The sequence below is a fragment of the Xiphophorus hellerii genome, chromosome 22, assembly GCF_003331165.1.
Source record: "Xiphophorus hellerii strain 12219 chromosome 22, Xiphophorus_hellerii-4.1, whole genome shotgun sequence".
Taxonomy (NCBI): domain Eukaryota; kingdom Metazoa; phylum Chordata; class Actinopteri; order Cyprinodontiformes; family Poeciliidae; genus Xiphophorus; species Xiphophorus hellerii.
This window is the reverse complement of record NC_045693.1, coordinates 11,821,981-11,840,838: the sequence shown is the minus strand read 5'-3', so window position 1 is coordinate 11,840,838 and position 18,858 is coordinate 11,821,981. Positions and strand designations below refer to the sequence as shown.

The following is an 18,858-nucleotide window of genomic DNA, read 5'->3' as shown; positions in this document are numbered from 1 at the left end:
TGCTTTATTACCCTTACTTCCGGAAACCATGGAGGAGCACAGCTTATCACTTGGCAGGACTCAGATTAGATCACGCTGCACCAAATTGAATCCTCCCCCCTGGTTTTGGAACCCACAGAGGAATACAGAGGGCCATGATGCAGCAACACATCTGATTTGTAAGAGGAGGAGGATTCAGGAGTGCTCAGGTTCTCGGCAGCCCGTTTCTGACAGCTGAATATCACTGCAACTGTGATTACAATAACATGTTATACTGCTGTCTTTGTGATGCTGGTTGCAAACAACAGTGCTGAAGGTTTTTGCTTCAATAAGATTTCCCCTCAAATTCTTAGAAAAATAACCAAAATATAAGTAGACAATCTGCATAAAGACCTCACCTCCAAGGTGTTCTCATGTAAATGCTGAATAAATCCTGGCATTTAGCTTAAACAACTTCTCCAATTTCCTCCGAGTAGGAATAGCTCATTTGAAGGCCAATATGAAGTGCCGGCCAATCAGCTGGAGAAAATGTAGATACAGACTTGGTTGTGTGAAAATAGCCCAGCGAACAGTCTGGCAAGATCACAGCTGGCGCTGATTTTCCAGCCCTAACCTCAGTTTTCATGGTGAAAGTTAATGGAAGGGGTTGCTGGGGAGCTGCATGGGGTCAGATGGAACGGATGTCTCTTACCTACCTGCCTCATTTCATTGGCATCAAGCCTGCCGCTGTTGGAGGGGGCGAGGAGGTGCAGCTGCTGTATGTGATCCACATCCAAGGTTACATGTTACACTCTGCAAATGTCTTTGTTCCGCATTATGTTTTGTTATTTCTTCTCATCTCCATCAATTCTCTGCAGACGTATAGATTTTTTTTGTTATAATTTGTACAAAGCTTTAGAAAACTACTAATTTACATTATGTTATAAAACATTAAACAGCAATTTAATATAACAATAAGTCTAATATAACAATAAAACAATAAGTTTGTTGCTCCAAGTATATTTGTTTTAATTGTCTGTTTGAGCTGACATTTAATTGCCTCTTTGCAGAAAGATTAAACATGAATGGAAACAGCTACTCTATTCTGGTGTGAAAAAATTTCTCATATATATTAAAGATTTCTAATTAATGGATAAATAGTTAGGCCAACTCTGCAGTAAAACTAAATCACAGAAAAATATCACGTCCTTAGTGAGGAAGCTAGCTACTTCTTGTTATAAAAATATAACTTAACAGAACTGTCATGTTTTTTGTAGCAAAATTTATCAAAATAGCCTTCTGTTTAAGAAATTGAAATTATTTTTAATCTGAATCTGCCTGATGTGTGAATAATTTACTAATAGATCAGCCACACTAAATAGTGTTTTAGCTCGAGCAAGGTGATTACCAAAATTAAATGTTTACACAAAACCAGACAAAGCAACATTCAATGACCAACTGAAGGGTAATGAGCCTGTTTGCCTTACATCAGGTCATCTCTGGATAGTTTTTAAATTTTGTAGAGATGACTTGCACATTATGTTCAAATGCCTGTCGCCCTGAAGGCCTCTCTTTTCCTGAACAATGGTTAAAGTACAGTCATGCCACAGTGGGCATCTATCTTCTGGGAGAAAATGATTGAACAGTATGTTAGCTGAAATTAATTTATCATTCACTCTTAAAGGTGGTGGGGGTCTCATGAGACTGCTTGTAGGATATATGGAGAAACACACCTAATGACATAGGTAACTCTCGATGAAGAAAGTGTTCAGCTAACACCTTCTCGAGGGAGATATGTGATGTTTTTCATTCATTAGATAATGAATGAAAAACATTCATTACAAATATGTTCAAAATTTGTAATTGATTTTCTTTTTTTCTGTCTTTAGATCTTGATGTGCTAAATGCAAAAATGAACTTTAAAAGATCTTATTGAAAAGAAACTAGAAGGCCATTTTTCAACCAAAGTGTTTTCCTCTTCAAATTTACAATTCATTTCCCCTTTAGAGTGCACAAAATTGAACGAAACCACCTTGAGCATGCCAGCTGGATTTTTTTAGCCTTCCACCATCATTAATTAAGTTCAAAGATTAATTGTGGTTTCTTTAAAAGCAGTAATCTCCCTGACAAACACACCAAGCTGCCTCAGTTACAATTTGAGTTTCACTTTTCTGCATTTCACAAAAAAATAAAATAAAATATTTCAACCCCTTAGTCTTAGCTGCAGCAGCCGTTCACTGTGAATTGCCCAAAGGCGGGTTAAGGTTAATCATCTCTCGTTTCCTACTCTCTCTGTGCTCTCTCATCATATTCTATCCTCGAGCATTCCGCTGTGACATTAGCAGCTACTAATGTGTTTGACATTTGTTTTAATAGATTTAATTTATGGGTGTGGAAACAATACATAGAGTAAACCAATAAATCAACCAGCAAATGAATACTCTCCTTAACCCCAGTGGCAATGACTGGAATGCACCCAGCCAGGAGAACAAGAAATAGGGTAAATTATTGCTTTAAAAGTAGCTGTAAGATTAATGAAACATTAAGAGCACTGTGGTGGTTTAAGAGGTCACTGCCCACATTTAATAGGTTACTCAATCATACACAGCTGGAACTCTATATATTATTTTGTTCTTTGCTGAAAAAAATAGATTATTCTCTTAACTGCCACTAGCGAGGGTGATTTTAGCCACAAAAAAAAAGAATGCATATTATTCAGTAATGTCACAACTCCCAACCTTTATCCTCATGCAAACTGATATTTCTGGGGGGAAGGGAGGGGGGCTTCAGTATTTTCCCAATTTATCTTGACATTCCCAAGGAATTTTGCCATTTTGTTTGTTTTCCCTGTACTATTTCACTAAGGATTAGGCCAGTCCTCTCTTATTTCTACATTCTATTTTAAATGAAGTGTGTTCTGGAAGAAAACAGGATTTCACACTTACTGTCAGTCTTTCTCTGTACTGAGCCCCCACCCATATTTATATTTTCAATTATTCTTTTTTTCCTACTGCACATCTTTCTGGTGTGGTGACATTGATGCTAACACAATGTGTCTGCGCATAAGCTTAAGTAGGGCATGAAAGACTTTGCTTCACAGAAAGAAAAAAAGAAAGAAAACGCAGAACCACAGGTCATTTGCAGCAATATTATGAGAAGATAAAAGCTCAGAAGTAATGTGGAGATATCAAATAAGTGGAATGATTTCTAAAGATAAAATAGGAATGTCAGTCTTTTAATCTGTAAAAACAAATGTCCCTTCACATCTTGTCAAATCTGTGCAGTGACAAAAACTTTAATCCTCTTGTGTTCTGGCAGCAAGAAAGGTTTTTTTTTTTATTGCTGTTATGTCACACAATTATGAAATATCTAGCTTCAGATTATCTACATGGATCACAAATATAGATTGCAGGAATGTGTGAGCTGACACTTTAGGAATCTAATCAAGAGATAAATTCCAGACTTGAGGCATTCAGGCCAAGTGAGCTCAGTCCTCTACTTTCATCTTGGCTCCTTTAGTTGAATCCCTCTGGGGAAAACGGTTTAAACAGCACCATACCTTTTACCGGGCTAAATCAAAGACCTTTTAATAATTCTCCCTCCATTTCATGCTCACCCAGCTCACAGCTCATCATCCACCATCAGCATAAGCGGAGCCACTTCAGAGACACACATGTAAGCTATCACGAGGCACACTGCCAGCGTGTCTCAAGAACATGATGGCTTGCATCACTTCTTGAGGACACAAAGATAATTAAAGAGAGAGGAGGGGGATTTAATAAATGCTTTGGCGCTGCTGCTGTTGATACAGTGACCGGTCCCCAGACTGATCCCCGGCTCTGTGACAGCTTTGACAGCTAATGATATAACTGGATATGTGAAATGTGATAGTGTAACACTAATTTGGTTGACAGATTAACAGCAAAATATCACAAAGCAAACCAACTAAGTCTTGGTTCCTACGGAAGCAGCTCACTGTCTAAAAACCATTTAAAGTATAGCTCCTTTCAAAAGTATTCAGACAATTAAACTTTTCCAGAATTTGTCACAACCACAAACCTAACTGTATTGTCAGGTTGTTTGGTTTTTTAAAAGATTGAACTATGTTAAGTGATACACATCATTTTCAAAACTAGAAAATATGTATCTGGAATTTGTGCCTGTAGTGTGTCAAACAGCCTAGCAAAATGAATGAACAGGAAAATTCTCTACACATAATATTAAGTTACACTCCACAGAATAATCCCTGATTACTTGAATTTGAGAATACAGACCCACGAACAGGGAGGGCTCCACTGCTTTTCCAAACTTAAAAATGTATGTTCTCACATACAGCGTTTATACAGTATGACTGAGTTTGAATTGTTTTATAAAAATTGGCTAAGCTGATCAGGATATAGTTTAAAGGTTTGTCCCTGTCAGCTATAATTTCAGCTTGTAGGTGGTTCTACAAAATACCAACTCAGGGAAAGTGAACAAAACATTTTAAAAAGTATTCTATCCCATTCTATCATTTTATAAAGTTAGATGCTGTTTTATATAAGTGATTTGCAAAATGCCCTCCTAAAACACATTTGATTGATTGGCTGTAACTTGACAAAATGGTCATGTGGCACTCTAGCACTGCGAAAACCCATAACTAAACTAAGTGTTGCCCAGGTGATCAATTTATTAAAAAGGATGCTTTTCACTTAAAATAACACAAACTTTTATTAACCGTCTCAACGGTTAATAAAAGGTCAAGCCCAGCCAGTTTATTCTATATCCTCAATTGCGATAGTTGTTTCATTACCTCCAAATAAGCCTCTCACACGCCTGAAATAAACCAAACCCCACCACCAATCCCCCACCCACCCCACTCTGCGCCTTCCTTCATCCGTGACCCTTATCAACCTGCTCACCCTGTGACAAATTACCAAACAAATGAACCCTCACGCTGGAGACAAATGAGGAAAAATAGTCTTTGAAGAGAACCATTTATTCAAATCCCACTTGACAGGAGAGTATCTCTGATCCTATTTCTTTCCTTGAGTGCATGTGGCAAAAAAGAAGTCAGGCAAAAAGAACTGAAATCCACAACAGGCTTTTAAATGACATGTTCCCTGATATCTTCGCCAAACGGGCTCATGTATCCAAGCTGAAGAACCCTGAGAGAATCAGGAGAAAAGACGCTTTTTAAAAAAACAAATTGCTGTGGCAGACTGACACTTGAAGCCGAAGCAATCTCAGCATTTACGTGTTTTGATTGTTCGGTTTTATGGCCGCCATTGTTCTTATCCTGCTGTTGTTTTGTTTATCGCTTCCATTTCTTCATCTCTTCTTGAGAAATAAAGGCAAATGATTTGTGGCGAAATGCCTGAATCATTAACTGTTGTCCTTGTAAGTAAACCAGCTAGGGCTTTATGATGGCCCCGAATGTGATACTGTAATTTAAATCTCACTCTGGGATGAGATGAAGAGGACAAAGTTATTTTGGCAGCTTTAACACAAGTGCAATCCTTCAAAAGTTAACCCTCCTGAGTTTACCTCCATCGCATCACAAGCGCACCCCTGCTATGCTGCCAAGAAGCCAGGCGCCACTTTAAGGTCATTTTCCCCATGTCTAATTTTACCCTTGGGTACGCTTGAGTAGAGCGTATGAGAGCAGCCATCATTTTAAACACTTGTTTCAGGCGCTATTTCTTTCTCAGTTTATGTGCCTCCGTTCTGAGGTGATGGAGTGCTAATGAACAGACAGGCAGATGCAATTTGCCTGAGGTCCTTATGTGGCTTTCTTGAAGGCCTGATGTCGAACACATTACTGTGCCTCAGCTCAATGTGAGGGAGATTGGGGCTCACGGGTAACAAATGGCCTGAATCATGAGGTTCATCAGGTGATCTAGTGGACTATGGCAGATTCAATCAAGCGGCGGTTTGAAATATTCTACCGAGACTAAGTGAGAGCTAATGAGCTGCTATGAATGCATATCGTTATAGACTAAACTTGAAGGTTCTCTAGTAAATTCAGTGTTGTGTATGGTCACTGTTGACTAGTCTTTGTTAAGATATATATATTTTTAGCTTGCCCATAATGAAAGAAATAAAGAATCGTGGTCAGCTAATTGAGGCTTTAACGTCTTAGTATGAATGCAGTCTGGGGGGAGCCAATCAACAGATCCAGGCAGAAGGAAATAACAAAGCCCAGAGCTGGAGGTGTCAGATCACACAAGAAGAACAGCGCACTGTGGGACTTTTGTCACATGGCTCACCGCTGATATTTCAGATTGTGGTTGCCTGCCTCCTCAACTCTTCTAGCTCAGTTAGCTCACAGGAGGAGCCAGCCAAGGTTTTAGATAAAACCCCCAGAGTTTCAGACAGAGGTCTCTCCCTTCCATCAATCTGTTATCTACTCTCTGAACTCTTTTGACTTTAAAAGGACAGACAGCAAATATGAAAATAGCTCGATGTTTAATGCCTGAACAACGGCTTGCTGGGGACGTGCCTACTCAACCAGTGGCTTTTGCCCACAAGGCGAGGGCATTCTTCACACCTGTCTGCAAGGATAAGTGGGCTTGTCACAGGCAAAGCTAATCTGTTGCAACGCTCAGTCACACTCAATCCCCTGGTGGAACGCTGCGCTTGTCCTTGAATGTTTGCTGGCACTGGAAGCATACTTGGGCCGCTGATCGGTCTAAACGTGGTGGAAAACATGTCAATGAGGAGCAGCGGCCTCTTGTCTCTTTACAGACAGCTTGGAGGACTTTTGCCCTTTACAGTTAGCACTTTTAATGCTTATAGCTCCGGAAGGAACAAACTCATCCTAACACAAGGATATATGCTGTCTGTGGAGGTAATTAGCTTGTGAATAACACAGCTCAGCACAGTGCCTGTCTAAACATTAAAACGTCACTCAAGCGGAGACATAAACTGAGTCTGTATTTTACCTGATAAAACCTACAACACAGAGACAGCACAAAACAACAAAAGGAGCTATCAAATGCACTGAGTCAGTCTTCTTATGTGTAATCACCAGCCTATTCACTGGTGAAAATTATACTTTCAAAGTAATCACACATTTTAACATCATATTGTATAAACTTTGCATTTATGGTTTTCAGAAATGTTTCCCGTGGTAATTTGTAATAAGTAGGTGGAAAAACATATTTTTGTTCAATCATGAAATAAGGACTGGAGTAGATGAAACAAAGTGCTTACACAAACATCAGTACCAGCAAAATGTTGTTGTCTATGTTTCTTTTTGATGTAGTTAAGTTGCTTTGGACTGAAGACTGAGTCCTTGGAGGAGAAGGGAGATACTTGTTGGAAAATACTACTCTGAATAGATCAAAGGAGTTGAAGGATGACTTGTGAAAAGCAGAAAAGCTAAAGACATTTTTAGAGAAATGGTTTCATTTAAAAGCTGAGGAATGCAATTATTTTTATAGCACACCATTAACTGAGAAGAAAAAAACAAGAGATAAAAGAAAAGGAACAAATTGAGGGGAAAAAGACAGTGAACATCAATAAATACAATTAACGGTTGTTTTTATTTTATTCAAACACAATAAAATCAATGTCATTAGCTTCTGTATCTGAAACTTACAATTTATGCTTCCCAGCTGAATGGGACAGACATTTTAGTTATATGAAGAAACTCTGAAATGATTTTATTAGAACTAAGGGGCAACTAGAATAAGATTCAGTCTGATCCAAAACACTGCAGCTGTCTAAGGGTCAAGTTAAAGTATTTGTGAGTACTGAAGCACATGCAAACCTGAATCTGCATGTTCTTCTGATTTTGATACTAGAAGCAGAACCTCCCTGAAACAGATAACGTCTCTCTGCATTAATGCAATTTGCTGAAGATTCAATTAGATGTTATGCTTGTATTTAGGGAAAAGGCCATCTATATTGTTTTATATTTATATAAATCACAAACTGTACAAATTCCTGGGCATTCTGAAGGCCTAAAACGTTCAGAGTACTTGTGTTTCAGAATATTTGCTACATAGATTCATAGATTTTCCACAAAAACTGATGCTGATAGCTTGTAGCTTAAATATGATCAAAATTAATTAAATAAGTTTTGTCTCTGAATAACCTAGTCATGCTGATGCATCACTATTTTCTCTTACAATCTCCAGCATCACCTGTTGAGTTGGAAAAGTTAATATTTTACTCTGACAGCTTTGGTGAATTCTTATTCAATTCTTATTCAAAACTTGGACTTATTTGCTAGCAATAGTAAAACATTTGTTTCTGTCACTTTGATTACTACAGCACCTCTTACATTCGTGCTGAAAAGGGGACAATTGTGATCTGACGCAAAAATAAGTTCAAATTGCTTCCATCTGCTAAACTTGCTGGGTGTGTTTGTGTCAGCTTTTGTCTAGTGATATCTTTTTTTAATCCAGTGCATCAGTAGCAAAAAATGAAGGAGATTGCAATGCTTTGTGAATTCCCTTGTAAACTTTGAGGAGTTTGTTTGAGATATTTGGATTTAACAAAAATAAATAAATCTTGAGCCCTCTATGTGGATTTTGTGTTTGATTCTAACTTTAGAGACAGTAAACTTCACAGTAGAGCAGAACCTACTGCAGAATTATATACCAGCACGAACATTTTCCAATGATTTAAAAAGTGGGTGTTTTTATGGTTTAGAGGATTCTAAACCTGTCCTGCAAGCAGCAAAAAAGCCTGTTTAAGATTTTAGAGAAACCCATCTTTAGATAGTTGGGAGACAAGATCCACCAGTCAGATTCAATTCAATGCACAATTCAAATACAAAAAGAAATATCCACAGGAGGACAATATGGATTTAATTTGAAGGTTTTTTCCACAGTATTTGTTTGTAAAAGTTTTATTAAAAGTACGAGGAAGAAAATCAAAGAGAATGCTCTTAAATTCTGAGAGTTTTGCAGAACTGATGACTAACACAAAAGTACAACAGACAGACATGACAGAGAGACTGGGTGATATCAGGCAGCTCATGTGTTTCCAGAATACGTTCGATTGAATGGTATTGTTTTGGAAACAGAAGTGGGAGCAGTCTTTGGCTCAATCTGCTTAGTCAGCTGAAGAATTGTTTCTTTGTGAGAGATTTATTTTCAGCGACTGTGTGATACTGTTGCATCATGTCTAATGCTGTATGTAAGGAAAGCTGAAAATGTTGTCTGTTCATTCATGACTGTGCTGTAAAACGAGTAATGAGCCACAAGCTTTTAGCTGTGTTTTTCAGTGAATCCCTAACACAGTAGTTTGCCCGTTTTGTCTGCAAATTTAGAAGATTTCTTTTGCATGCTCCATTTCCCACTCTTCCATCTCTGATTGTTTTTGTCAACCAGTTTCCTCCTCTTGGGTCAACAGGAGTAGGTTTTCCAGTTGTATTAAAAATTTTATCTGTTGTTGCTTGTTGAGGAAGCTTTCAGTTACTGAGCTTTGCTCTGTGGTACAAGCTGCCTTCTGGCCTCTAACATCTACATTCAACAGTGAATTACAACCGTCTTTTTCTCCAAGGCTTTGAGTTAATTACTGTCTGTCTATGAGTGGGTAGGCATGACTTGCATTGTTTACTATATGTTTTTGCAATGTGTTTACAAGTTACATTGTAGTACTGTGGTAGTGGTTAATTTAAATTTTACATTTCAGTTATTTTCTTATATTTGTGATGAGCTTATTTTTATTAGGTCAAATTTCTTTTCTTATTTTGTTACCAAAGGACAAATGTTTTTTTAGAGTCTTGTGATTCTTGGTTGATATATGTAAATAAATTACTGGGATCCATGACACTAATTGTCAATTTGTCAGAAACTACTAGCAAACTTCCTCTTATAAGAAAATCCAGTGCCTTACTTAAATATTTTTCACATTTTGTCAACTTAATTTTGCAAATCTCTTTGACTCTATGGTGAGATTTTTTTCAATAGACCGCACAAAAGAGCTCAATTGAGTGGAAAAAAAATAAATAAGTAATAGAAAGTTGTGACATGCATATGTAATGCACACCCTTTTAATCTGATACTTGTAAATAATATCCAATTTCCTTTGAAAGTAATCTAATGAGTGTATTTAATCGATGCTTACAGCCTCACTAAAATTGAACTAAAATTTAACCTTGTCAAATTTCAAGTTGACAAGGTTGGCCGGTGGCTTGTAGAACCACCAGCAGTAACAAGTGGTTCTACAAAGTGAACATAAATGCATGCCACACTTTTCATATCCTTATTTGTGAAAATGTTGTTCTTTTTCTTACAATTCACAGTTATGCAGTACTTTGTGTTTGCCTGTCTTGTGTAATTTCCATAAAATACATCAAGGTTTGTAATTTTAATGTGACAAACATCAAAAAGGTTAAGGAGGATGAGCATTTTCTGCAAGAGACATCATAATATGTCAAGCATAATCTCTCATGTAATATCTAGTCATAATTCATGTGCTGAATGAAACTTTTTAAAATTCAATTTACTGCTTAAAATGATATGATAGCAATGATAAGACGTTGAAGTAAATACATGTTAGAGCCTGTTAGGTAACTGTATGTATTTGTTTTGCCTGCAGCCAGTCCCACAGGATCTGGACCGAAGGGTTACCCGGGCACGTCGGAGGTCTTCCGGGAGTCCAGCAGCACAACGGGGATGGTGGTTGGCATTGTAGCAGCAGCTGCCCTGTGTATACTCATCCTCCTTTATGCTATGTACAAGTACCGTAACAGAGATGAGGGATCGTATCACGTGGATGAGAGTCGCAACTACATCAGCAACTCAGCACAATCCAATGGCACAGTAGTCAAAGAGAAACCCATCAACAACCCGAAAACCTCCAGCAAGAACAAGAAGAACAAGGACAAAGAGTACTACGTGTGACTGAGGACCCTTTGGTCTTTTCTAGACCGACATCTGTCTCAAAGATAGATCAGGACATAAACATGTGTACAGGATAATAACAAAGATGAACAATATTTAGTCATTTTTTTCTTACAAGCTAATGCCCTACAAAATAAACTGAAAATAAAAATATAAATTTCTTTACTCTAAAGAACCCCAAACAAAAAGGACATACTGTCCAGAGAGAGACTCAAAGGAAACGGACTGGCTAATATCTAAAATGAACCAAACAATAATAACCCATGTGTGACTTGTTCCTGGGCCAGAGTAATGTCACCCATCTGTCATGTTTCTGGGAACAGAAGAGTACAGACGCACTTTGCAGACGGAGATTCAACATTACAAACTGCATTTACATTGCCTGTGTTTGTGTGGTTGACTTTTTTTTCTAGAGAAAATGGCACACTGCATCAATAAATACATACCATAAATATGCCAAACATTGACTCCAGAAGGGAAGGAAGGACGAAAAGAAATCTCATGGTGGAAAATTTCAGGCCAAAGCACTCACCGAAGAGGCAGTGAAGTCCGGCCAAGACTTATTTGTTTCACTGAGCTGTTGCAGTGTAAAGATTAGAACAGATGGTTGTTTCTCATGAAATGGTCTGATTTACAAGGACAGTTCTTTGAGAGAGAAAGTGAAGACCTTCATATTCCACGTTGTGTGATCTTAAGGGGACAGCGTTTCTCCTCGGATTCCTGGGGATCTGAGAAAAGGTTACCACCTGGGAGCCATGCACGCAAATTATCTTATTACAGTACATATGTTTATAAACAGTACAACCACATCTATATGTGCTTTCTGGACTGTGACAAAGTGGTGTTTTATAGCCTGTTGTAAAGATGATGCAAAATATAACTGCTCCTCAACCATTTTGGAATAAAATCTATTAAAAAAAGACAATAAAAAATAAAGATACATATGTGTTAATAGGTGTTGCTAGACATAGAAGATTTTATGAGGACATGTTTTTCTCTCAGTTGAATGATAATTTGAAATCTCCTTGTTTTTACATGTATTCCTATATAGTTTTTATACAAATGCCAACCTGAGATAGATAATCCTGGACCAGTAATAGCCTATCCATTCCCGAAAACTACACAAGACACCAACAATGGAGTCTCGTGTGAATCTCTTTCAAGGAATCACTGCCTTTCTCCTCCATCCTGATTTAGATAGGTGAAAATGAAGAAGAATATGAGTGGTGATGATTATGAGGCTGGATTAGGAGAAATTAATTTGTGTGCGTGTTTTTTTTCCCCCAAAGTGGTACTAAAACAGTGGACGATGTGTGCTTGGGCTGACCCTAAATCCTGAGGAGAATAGGTCAAATAAGCCTCCATTTCAACTGTTCTGTGTTTGTTCTGTCATTCTGTCTGTCAAATCTGCTTTCCAGATCTGTACTTGGAATGAGTATGAGGAAAAATGACCATGAACTATAAATGATGATTATGAATTCTCTTTGTTTGCTGCTCTTTTGTTTAATTCCAAGTCTTTTATTTCAAATGCATTTCTTGTACTCCCAAGTTTAAAAGGTTTCCTTTTTAAAACTAGTTTTGGAAAAGCAAATTAATAAAACATTACCTAAGTGAACTTAAACTAGTATGATGACAAGCTCTATAATATAATTGCAGGTTTTTGTGATTAGATTTCCTCCAATCCAGTATTTTTTATTTCAGATCTGATCATGATATCAGAATTTTAAAATCTGTTCATGCCAACATTTTCTGATCCTCAATGCCTTTGGTATTGTTTACAATCACAGTGTTGTAAAAAGGTATATAGGAATAAGCCGCACAATCACTGCAAGTTTTATTTACCGTATTTGCGTCCTTCATCTGTACTTTTTCCATAATTGGAAAATGGGCATCAGGAAGATGCCCTTTTCATGGCTATAATGGCATTCTTGTCAGATTGCTGAGCTGAAAATTGACTGTAGAATTGAGAGAAATTATGTTTTGTTTGTATTATTTACTTTTACTGTTGCCTATTGCGAAGATCAGCGTGTAGATGAAAACTAGTTCTCAATCGTCTCACCTGGTTAAATAAATCCAAGCACTGACCTCTGAGAGAAATTTGGAGAAATGTTGAATGGTTACAATAGACCTCAAAATATAAATGTAGTGGTTTTATGTCTTTTTATGTCCCTACGGTCTGGGACTTTGTTGAAGTTGAAAATGGAGCTAAAACATTCTGAAAAGTGACAAAATTACTTGCAAACAAGCCTTTCTGCCAAATAGGAGTTAACTATTTCAGTTAACGAAGTCAAAACATGTGATAACGATGTATTTAAAATATATTTTTGTTGCAGAGTGCAACAGCAGATTCTATTGTTAGAGTTTTTGAAGGCTGTTGTAGCTCTAGTGGGGTTTATTCATTTTTTGGTGGCCTGGAAGAAAGACACAGAGAAAGGGGAAGACATGCGGTAAATGGACCGAGATAGGAATCAAACCAGAACAGCTGCTTAGTCTCCGCAGATGGTGCACCTGCTCTACCACTGAGCCATGTTGCACCCCCTGAGCCCGTCAGCTCCACAGCAGTTAGATGTTGAGAGCTTAAAAAAAAATAAAAATAAGCAATGTTCCCTATTTCAGTTAGCCTTCCTGTCATTCCTAAAACTCTGTTGCTCATGTGTACACTTCTACTTTTCCTCTGTTATTACTTTTTCTTTTTCTTTTTGCACGAAATACAATCAACAAGTATCTCTTATTTTCTTGTTTTCACCAACATTTTCCCAAAGAAGATGATGCTGAGTTCTCCCTCTGCAGGCAACGGATATTCTACTGACAGTAGTTTCTCATTGCAAGCTCTGTCCATATGTTTAAACATTTGGCTGTAAGCCCTAACTTCAGGGTAAATTCAAGCAACATACAACCTCCAGCTACACAGAACAACTGTGCCAGGATCAATATACTGTGGCTGGGCCTGATAGCGGATGCCAGAATTACATCAGTACTTCATCCAGTACCAATACTGGATCGGATCGAGGCCATCTGCTGTTGTGATTTAATAACCTCATGTAAACACCCTTAAGTTTTGTGATTACCGGGTTTTGATTTTTTTTTTGTCTATTTGCTCTTCTTTCATCCCAAATCTATGGGACCTCCATTACCCTTAAATCAATTGGATGACTGCATCTGCGGGAGCTATACTAGTAATTTCTAATGTTGCATCGAGCCACTAGACTCTAGCAGAGATGCTCGGCAAGCTACATTTGGTACGCTCACCCCTGTGTACCTTCACACCCACAGATTTGCCTTTCATTTTCTAACTTGTAGCCTTCAGTCTTTACTCAAATGACACCATTTGACATGTATCAGCTAGGAAGACAGGTATGAAACTTTTCACCGTTTTTACTTGGCACATTTTAAACTTGGAGCATTAATCTCTGAGACATGTAAACAGACTCTGAAGTGTAAAACGGGACAGACGGGGGTTCTTTGAGCCAGTTCATCTGTCAGATTTTGGTTCCTAATGTGACGCGTATCGACTGCATCCAATTATATGTCAACAAGACAGTAAAGGGAAAAACGTACGCTCAAGAGAAACAAATCTAGTACCGTAGTTTGATCAAAGACATTTTATCTACTTATTTCCTTGTTGAGCTTTTTTTTTTGTCTGGTCAGGCAGGTTAAAGTGTAACAAAACATTAATTCTGAAACAAACACAGTATTTAGGGACCTGGTATGATATTTTAATGTGATGTACAGACATCAGATAGTATTGCAAAAAAACAAAGAAAGACTGGAAACTAATAACAAAGTCCTGCTTTACAGTTAAGTTCACTGAAAACATGTAATTTTTTTTTTCAAAGCTAGCAACATGTCAGCAAACTGTGGTGATATGAAAAGTTGCAACTTAGAAAATTAAAATTGTATTATACACGTGACCAGAATCCCTGAGTAGCAACATTATGCCGCTAAATAATGATTGCAAAGGGAAAGAACAAATTCTTTGAAGAACTGCAACAGAAAAAGAAAAAAAAAGTGTCACTTGGTTAATAAAACTTGTGGTAAAAGAATGAAACAATTCAACACAATTGTAGACTCTTTCCCTTCAGTGAAACATGCTGCTGATTTTAACCCAAAATGTTCATCAGTGTGTTAACCCTCCTATTATGTTGCGGGTCAAATTGACCCATTTTAAAGATTTTTTTTTTTTTTTTTTTTTAATAGTTGGAAGTATTTTTTTTTTGCATGAAACTTTTTCTATTTGTGTTAATAGATGGTCTCTACATATAAATCGAAAATGTATTCATTTTACACATTTGCAACCCCCCCCCCCCCCCCCCCCCGTGCGTCTACGTTTTACATAGATATTGTTCGGGTCAAGTTGAAGGGTAAAAAAGATTTTAAAAATGGTCCAATTCTATATGTTTTCTTGCAGCTATGAACCATATTTCACCACACACACACAAACACACGCCACCACATGCACACCTGCACACCCACACCCCCACACACTCACTATTCTTTTTACTTCACTAGGAAACTACAAGAAAGCAAGTGTTCATAAAACATTTGACGGGAATCTTCTCTGTTCCCGTGGGCAAACTTCACCCACACTGAGTGGACACTCAGCAGAAGTGGAGGAAAACATATTGCACCCCCTCTGTACGACTCATTTATCTTGATTTTAATCAGCGGGTCAATTTGACCCTGAATAGTATGTGTGTCCCAAGTTCAATTATAAAAATCACCCATTGAAACATTTTTTTTAAATGTAATATAAAAAAAATGACAAAAGATCAATTTCAAGGAAATTATTAGTTTTTTGTGTCTAGTTTTTTTTCAGTGGACATAAAAAAATGTAAATTCCATTTTTATGTCCAAATAAGTAAATGAGTAGGTTGTCGTCATTGATCCTTTATTTGTGAGAAATAAAAAAACATCATTGCACAAATATTGATTGAAATGGTTAGTATTGGAGTTAATAATCAGATACAAAAATGTTTTGGAGGAATTTTTTGGTTTCTGACACTATTGAATGATTAAACACTCCCCTGGTCAAATTGCTGTATTATTGCTGTATCTCAGAAACAAACATAACAGGAGGGTTAAATGAAATTATCGCCCATTTTTTTAAGGTCAGATAGAGATAATCTCAAGTACAGAGAGCCGCTTTCAAATGATAAGAAATAACTATGGAAAAAAATTATTTCTGGAAGTTGCTAAATCATAAATTAACTAAACTTCCTTTGCAGAGATGCATGTGAATAAAGTTAACCAATAGAAATTACCTAAATATAACATTTCAAACAGTATAGGGCAGGGTAAAGGATCAATCAAGCAACACATAGTGCACTCTTCTGAAGAAATTTAAATAAAGGAGAAAAAGGAGTCACTATCTATCACTCTGTTAAGATTTAAAAGCTATTTCTAAGGCTTTGCGTCTCCAGTAAACCTCAGTGGGAGCCATTATCCACAAACATGAAACAGAGGTGAACCTTCCCAGGAGCAATCATTCTACCAAAATTACTCAAAGTAAGCATTGAGGACATACCCAGGAGGTCATAAAAAAAAACCCAGACCAATATCTAAAACACTTTTGGACATACTTGTCACGGTTAAGGTCAGAGTTCAGGATTCAACAGTAAAAAAAGAAAGACTGAGCCAAAAAATATTCCTCAGATTAGTCCAATATCAAAACAACTGCTGACCAAAAAACAGGTAAAACACACATGGAACATTTTGGAAGACATGCTTCCCATTACACCTGAAGGAGAATGTCCAGTTGGTGGCCTTATGCTCATGCTACTTTTGTTTGCATGCAACTATAAAATATAAAAACAATATGACACAAAGTTTAAAAGACCCATACAAAACAGAATGAAGACACAGCACCCAGAGCCAACGGTAGATTACATATTAATCTAAAGTGAGTCCAGTCAGTGCTTAGATTTGGAGTTGCTTAGTCAAAATTCAAACATAAATCTAAATTATATGCTGTGCATGACTATATACAGTTTAACCATTCTAGAAAAACCTTCAATATGACTGAATTTAACAAAATCTACAAAAAACAAGGAAAATTCTACAACAGCAATGTAAAATACTCATTGCCTGTCATTGCAAACAATGCCACGTGTTACTGCTAAAGGTAGCATAAACACTGAGCCAGTTTTAACATTCTTTTAATTTTTTTTAAAAAGACAGCTTTGTTTGGACAGCTTTTTAAATCCGTCCATCAGCAATACCCAGTTATTCTTGCAGGATTAAGTCATAACTTAAAACCAAAATTTTGCATTTATAATATTCTTTTTGACGACATGAAACATTTAAGTGTTACATAAAAAGCAAAACTAATTTTTTTTCACTGGACTGCATCTTCTTTCACAATAACATGAAAGCAGGAAGTACAGAACCCTGTTTTATGTTACAAAACACACACACTGCTTTCCTGTTCTTCTCGAGTAACTCAAAATATCTTCAAGGAAATTCATCTACAATCTATAAATCGGAATGTTTCCAGGCCAAGTGGATCATGCCTAATGTGTCCCCTACCCTGAGGATGTTGGCAGAGAGCATTTCTTGATATCAACAGGAAGAAATCTCAAACTGTTTCGTTGCTTTAGAAGGACTGTTTTAAACTGATGCATCTTTTATTCAAAGGGCAATATGAGTTGAGAATGTTTAAATTCAGGGTAGTGTGTGCAACATAGGCAAAAGAAGCTCTGTTTACATTTAGTGTTTCTCAGCAAAGTCGTGTGTATCTCGAAGGCCTGACATTCAGGCTGAACATGTTTTGTAACTGATAAAATATTCACAAAGCCTTGTTTTTGAAACCTGCATTGTTTGTATTGTCTTGAGGCCCCTCGTTTCTTCTCTTTCATCAATACCGCAGCCAAAAAAAAGCTTTGTTTCAGGGCATAAATGCATCGCGATTTATATTATTTGAGGAAGTGCTTATCACAACATGAGCTGTGTAGCAACACCGGCGGTCAAATGTCCACAGCTCTCAGGCTTGGAAGTATAGATTATGGACCCAAAGAATTTTTAGTGTGTTTGGTTGCCACAAGAAAAGCCTTAATGTTAAAATTTCAGCTCTGTTTTTCACATATTTCTTTCAATGGTTCGATTTTTTTCTTTTGTCTTATCCCTTCATCCAACAGCTTACTCACATATTTTTCACACAAGAGCTTCCTTGGGGAAACACTGTGATCGCTGTTAACAAGACTAGGTAATAATGAAATACCAACTGCAAGCTCACACCTTTATTTCAGCAAACATCTTTTATGCAACAGACAAAAAAACAGCTCATTGGCTGGAGATATATTTTTGGCAACAAGCTTATCCTCTCCCCTCATCCTCCCTCCGCATTTCCCTCCGCATTTCTCACTTTCACACACAATTTCTTTGTCCCTGTCCTCTGAATTCATCCTGCACCATTTTCCTGTCTTACTCCGGCTCCGTCCTTCCATCTCTGCTGGATGTACCAGACGTCCCTTTAATTCGACACACTAATGTAATTTTCCTTCCCTATAATCATTCATTTTTTCGTTTTCATGCCCTCTCCCCGAACTTGAGACAACCCTGGTGGATTGTATTTCACAGCAGTACACCAGGTTCCAATTTATTTTAGTATTTGTTTAGAAGCCCCATGCTGGTTTGATGCGAATCAGTGTTGCTTTATTGAAGGAATCTTGGCTGACCAGGTTAAAGTGAATGTAATTATGAAATATTATGAATTTATGCAGGTTAATGTTCATAATCAAATACAAATTAATCTGAGGTCATACTGAAAATATGGTCAGATTTATAAGATGACAAAGGATAATTTATCTTACAGGGATATAATGTAGAAACAATGCACTTACTCTGAAAGATAAGTGGATCTAAGTACACACCAGTTTAAATATTCTGCCCAACAACATCTTCATAGATATGCAGCTCTGGAAAAAAGAAAGAGACCACTGTACTGACCCCCATTGAAAACCTCATGGGTTTATTAGTAAATATTTATATCTGAACTCCTCCTGAGTTAAAACATTAGCATTGTTTCTAAATGAATATGAAATTGTTTTCTTTGCATTAATTA

At 37.2% G+C, this 18,858-nt stretch overlaps 1 protein-coding gene across 32 annotated transcripts in view; it reads left to right on the top strand.

Moving 5' to 3' along the window:
* Nucleotides 1–12,282, top strand: part of LOC116712528 (neurexin-1a) — a 281,475-nt gene extending 269,193 nt beyond the window's left edge. For 31 of the 32 annotated variants that reach the window (XM_032552330.1, XM_032552315.1, XM_032552326.1 and 28 more), the window contains one exon: nucleotides 10,495–12,282. In XM_032552330.1, coding sequence (XP_032408221.1) covers nucleotides 10,495–10,799 — 305 coding nt within the window. In that variant the 3' untranslated portion in view covers nucleotides 10,800–12,282. The remainder of the gene's footprint in view (nucleotides 1–10,494) is intronic. The other variant, XM_032552304.1, reaches the window with a different exon arrangement.
* The last annotated feature ends 6,576 nt before the right edge of the window (nucleotides 12,283–18,858 follow it).